The sequence below is a fragment of the Pteropus alecto genome, unplaced genomic scaffold, assembly GCF_000325575.1.
Source record: "Pteropus alecto unplaced genomic scaffold, ASM32557v1 scaffold43, whole genome shotgun sequence".
NCBI lineage: Eukaryota > Metazoa > Chordata > Mammalia > Chiroptera > Pteropodidae > Pteropus > Pteropus alecto.
In genome coordinates, this window is record NW_006435764.1 from 7,260,538 (window position 1) to 7,265,711 (window position 5,174).

The 5,174-nt window shown below is 43.5% G+C and overlaps 1 protein-coding gene across 1 annotated transcript in view; it reads left to right on the top strand.

Annotated features, from left to right (window-relative positions):
* HNRNPUL2 (heterogeneous nuclear ribonucleoprotein U like 2) overlaps window positions 1-5,174 on the top strand; it is a gene marked incomplete at its 5' end in the record, with an annotated part of 8,982 nt that continues 3,808 nt past the window's right edge. Inside the window, 9 exons of the mRNA XM_006911344.1 lie at window positions 1-247; window positions 2,152-2,287; window positions 2,584-2,660; window positions 2,860-2,999; window positions 3,294-3,384; window positions 3,481-3,593; window positions 3,820-4,083; window positions 4,255-4,377; window positions 4,780-4,908. Coding sequence (XP_006911406.1) covers window positions 1-247; window positions 2,152-2,287; window positions 2,584-2,660; window positions 2,860-2,999; window positions 3,294-3,384; window positions 3,481-3,593; window positions 3,820-4,083; window positions 4,255-4,377; window positions 4,780-4,908 — 1,320 coding nt within the window. The remainder of the gene's footprint in view (window positions 248-2,151; window positions 2,288-2,583; window positions 2,661-2,859; window positions 3,000-3,293; window positions 3,385-3,480; window positions 3,594-3,819; window positions 4,084-4,254; window positions 4,378-4,779; window positions 4,909-5,174) is intronic.

The following is a 5,174-nucleotide window of genomic DNA, read 5'->3' on the forward strand; positions in this document are numbered from 1 at the left end:
TCGGGCCTGGCCGCGCAGCCGCTGCCGGAGCTGCCGGAGCCCCCGGAGGCCGCGGCCACGGAGACCGCGGCCGAGCCCGATGCTTCCGAGAAGCCGGAGGAGGAGGAGGCCACGGCCGAGTCAGGTGGGGTAAATGGTGGCGAAGAGCAGGGCACCGGCAAGGCGGAGGAAGACGAGCCGGAGGAGCGGAGCGGGGACGAGACGCCGGTATCCGAGGCGCAGGGTGACAAGGCCGCAGAGGAACAGGGTGAGGAGCTGGCAGCGGAGCCCGGCTCCAACCTGCTGGGTGCGCCCCTGTCCCAGCACCGAGCCCTGCACCGCAGGGTCTGATCGATCTCTTGCTCTCACTTGCCCGAAAGTGCCTCATTCCTACCATTTGGTGGGGTTCCCCAGGGGAGGTGGCTTTCATTCTCTACCCACCTTTCTAGGAGGCTTGGCTGCCTCCGGTGGCCCCACTCTCTGCAGGAGGGAGATTCCCGCTTAACTTAGTTAGTTGGTGGTAGTGGATGGAAGTGAGCAGTTGTGCGTGCGAACTACTCGTGAGCTACCTGTGGAACAGCCTCCCACTGTGCTGGTTATCTTTTCCTAAACCAAGAATGCATAAAGAAATTGTTGATTCCAGTGACAGCCAGACCAGACCCACTTTTGGAGGCTTTGGCCTTTGGGCTACCTGACTTGACTTTTTTCGCCATAAAAATATTAAGCAGTAAACTAAATTCGTCAAAGTTCGCTTCATCAAAAACATATTGCTAGAGTTTGAGCCACAGAGAATTTGACGATCTAACCTTGCTCCCGTGTTAGCAGCAGGGGACAGCCTGTGGTGTAACAGTGTCGAGTTTAATAGTTAACTAGTAAAGAGAAAGTCTGCATTTAGAATAAGTCAGATAATTTGGCTAGGAGTTATACCTTGCTTGTATTCTTATGATTGAAATGAATCTTTCCACTGAGTTGATGGGTGGGCACATTGTAAATTTGCTGTACCGTAGCTGGCCTTTTATATTTCAGGTCTCTGATTAATTGAAATGATTGAGGTCCGTTTAGCAACCTTGTGAAAGAGAGAAGAGTCGCCCCAGGGAGTTAGTAACCTTTCTCTCTTTGAAGTGATTGGATGGGTAGAGCTGATCCATAACTGTCAGAGTAAGGAGGAAAAGGAAACCTGCTTCCAAGGCTTACTATGAAGTGAGTTGCCTTAGTTCTTTGTATAATACATTTTTCAGGCTGCTACTTAGTATCGTGGTATAATTGGAAGCCATTCTACAGTAGTCACATGCAACTTGAAGATTGTTTGTCCTATGTCCTGGAACAGAAATCCCATTACATAACCTTTGACTTTATGTGTATCCCAAATAGCAGATAAAAAAGGTTGAAGGATAAAAAAACTGCCTTAACTCATTATTTAAAACCTCAGTATTACAAACTACGAAAGCTTCAGGAAAAAGTTTTTTTCCTTTTGTAAAGAATGTTGCTAAATATATGACAACACCTTTCTGCCCCAAATTTTGTGCAGTAAAGATGCAGCATTATTTATGGGTTTCTTGTGACTTAATGGTTTGCTCTTGTAACTTTCAGTAAAATCCATGATAAAAATACAACTCTGTATCGTGCACCAGAGTCCACCTGCAAAATAAATAAAGCTGTGGGTCGCTCTGCATTTTAAAGCTGGCAAGGCAAACTCTTAAAAAAAAAAAAATCGAGGCTTCTGCATCAGGAAGCTGTGGGAAAGTGTTGGGAAATATGTTTTGTGTCTAAAACTTAAATCCAGATCTGACAATCAAGAATCAAAATTGAATTGACCTGTGAAGTTAAAAATAAAAAAAAGATTTAGGGAATATATTTTTTTATGTTGTGTTGGGAAAATCTGCAAGTTTGACCTTATTTAAGCAAGTAAATTTAGAATGCAAAAATTGTCCAATTTTTATCTACTGTTTGTAATTAGCCCATAGTGTTCTTCTCCCCCCCAACCCCCCAAATAAAATCCCAGCCAATGACAGGATGGCGATCTTTGGAAATAAAACGTTCTGTGGATGCAGGGGAGTAACTTGGCTATTTCGATTACAGAGCTACTCAGATTCCCCTTTAGTTTCTGTTGGTTCTGAGCTTATGCTGCAGTCCAGTGTGAAAACTGCTGATTTTCTTTCCCTCCTTTTTTAGGAGATGACCAAGATAGTGAAAAATCAAAACCAGCAGGCTCAGATGGTGAGCGGCGGGGGGTAAAGAGACAGCGGGATGAGAAGGATGAACATGGCCGAGCTTACTATGAATTCCGAGAGGAGGCTTACCACAGCCGGTGAGGGAAACAGTCCCTTTCATTGAAGGGAGTGTCTGCTCTGATTTTGGTATACCTGGTGTTGATTGGAGAGTCTGCAAAGAGGGGTGGATTAAAAATGGAATAGGTTTTGATAGGTGTAAGTTGTAGATTGAATCGACCCTGGAAGCTCCCGTTGCCCTTTACTTACTTGCTGAAAGAACCTGTCTGCTGGAATTACATATTCGCTGATAGTTAAAATGGATAAGATGTCATGCAGACACCCCTGGAAGAAGAGGCTTCGGTTATATTGTATTTGCTTTTCTCTTCTTGTGTAGCTCAAAGTCTCCACCACCCCCTGAAGAAGAGGCAAAAGATGAGGAAGAGGATCAAACTCTTGTGAACCTGGACACGTGTATGTATAAGACAGACAGGTTGGGGTTTTAACCAATTGGAAGTGATTTTGGAGATTAAAACTTCACAACCTGCAACAGTTAAGAGATGTAGCACATGGGAGACTTTGTATTCATTCTTGAATACTGGGTATATTTGTGTCTGTTGGTGGCTTTCAAGTGTCCGGCTTTGGAGTAAACAGATCATTTCTTTCTTAACAGATACCTCTGATCTCCATTTCCAAGTGAGCAAAGACCGCTATGGAGGGCAGCCACTTTTCTCGGAGAAGTTCCCCACCCTGTGGTCTGGGGCAAGGAGTACCTATGGAGTGACAAAGGGAAAAGTCTGCTTTGAGGCCAAGGTAGCATGCACAGCTCATAAGACCATTCATTGATTAAATTATTCATTTTACAACTATGTGCCAAACTGTTGCCCACCAGTATTTTATTAGAGTAGAAAAAGGCACCATGCTTTAATAACAAGTTGACCTCCCGTAACCAAGAAATTTCCCCACGGCATTGGTTTAAGTTCATTGATAATTGTTGTTCTAATGTTGAGTTTTGATAGTTGTCCATTTCAATTTATGTGAAAGTCTTGTCTTCTTTGCTTCTGAGTTGAGCAGAGTATCTTAGAGTTCCTTTTCTGATTTGGCCAGGTAACCCAGAATCTCCCAATGAAAGAAGGCTGCACAGAAGTTTCTCTCCTTCGAGTTGGATGGTCTGTTGATTTTTCTCATCCACAGCTTGGTAAAGTTATTTAACTTCAATCATTAGTGTTTGCTACCATATTGCTTACTCCATAGGAATTTGGGGTATAGGTGACTAATTTGTTGACTGTTGTAGGTGAGGATGAATTCTCTTATGGTTTTGATGGACGAGGACTCAAGGCAGAGAACGGGCAGTTTGAGGAATTTGGCCAGACTTTTGGGGAAAATGATGTCATTGGCTGCTTTGCTGTAAGTGCCCCTAAAAGTTGTGGATTTGTAGCAAAAATGGGTAGAGGGCACTGAGAATTCAGTTTGCTTCTCATCAGCTGCTACCTTTTATGCATTTGATACATTACTCGCTTAGTTCGTTGTGCAGTAGCCTATGAGGCTTTTTTTTTTAAAGGGGTAAATTGTAAGATTTAATCACCCTCAAATTCTGTAAGCTCGTAACTGCTGTTGTCTTTTGTCACTGTAGAATTTTGAGGCTGAAGAAGTAGAACTTTCCTTTTCTAAGAATGGAGAAGAGCTCGGTGTGGCATTCCGGATCAACAAGGGATCCCTGGCAGACCGGGCCCTCCTACCCCATGTCCTCTGCAAAAATTGTGTTGTAGAATTAAATTTTGGTCAGAAGGAGGAGCCCTTCTTCCCACCACCAGAAGAGTTTGTGTTCATCCATGCTGTGCCTGTGGAGGAGCGTGTGCGCACTGCAGTCCCTCCCAAGACCATAGAGGAGTGTGAGGTAGGCCACACCATGCGCAAGAGGCTTGGTGCTCATGCTTCGGAATGGCTGGCGGGTAGCTTTTCTTAAAGCTTTACTGAACTGGGGCAGGGGAGGAAGTTATTAAATTGCGCTTTCTAAACATGACTTTCACTAATGTTTCATAGTATTCTTGATTCTATTTACTTGCAGGTGATTCTGATGGTCGGACTTCCTGGATCTGGAAAGACCCAGTGGGCACTGAAATATGCAAAGGAAAACCCTGAGAAAAGATACAATGTCCTGGGAGCTGAGACTGTCCTCAATCAAATGAGGGTGAGTTGCTGGGGGAGATGAGTCAGCTGTTGTGTTTGCTCTGAAGTACCAAGAAACTCCTGTAACCTTTTCCAAGTGGAGTTGGAGTGAGTTAGTCTTTCAAGTGTCTTGAGAACAAGGATCCCACAAATAGAGAAGTGAGTTCTTTTCAATGTGTGTTAAAAGGAGATTTTTTTTCCTTTGCTGTGTTGTCGTATTTCTGAAAGCTGATAAAATCTGGAATGTATCCAGATTAAGACTGGAAATGACTCCTGCAGGAAATGGAGATTTATGGCACTGAGGAATAGGAATGAACTGATGTGGTAGCTTTGGTGGCATTTAAAGAGGTGATGTTTACCTGTGCTTCTTTAACTTGCCACATAACTTCTTGTGTTTCTCTTTGTTTCCTCTCAAACTCATCAGATGAAGGGGCTTGAGGAGCCAGAAATGGACCCCAAAAGCCGAGACCTTTTAGTTCAGCAAGCCTCCCAGTGCCTTAGTAAACTGGTCCAGATTGCTTCTCGGACAAAGAGGAACTTCATTCTTGATCAGGTATTTTTCAGACATTCAGAAGAACCCCAGTTTTACAGAAGCTCTAAAGATGAAAAATTTAGCATCCATTTAATTTGACAAAATTGCTTAAAGTCAAAGTGGGGCGCATTTGTAGAGAGAGACCAAATTAAGAAACAGAGCAATTTACCTACTTACGACCAAGTGGTCGTATGTTGTAGATGTAATACTTTCTGAATCAGAGGTAACTCTTAGTAGTTTTTTTTATCAGAGAGTATATGGACCCAGACTATAAAACACTTATTAGA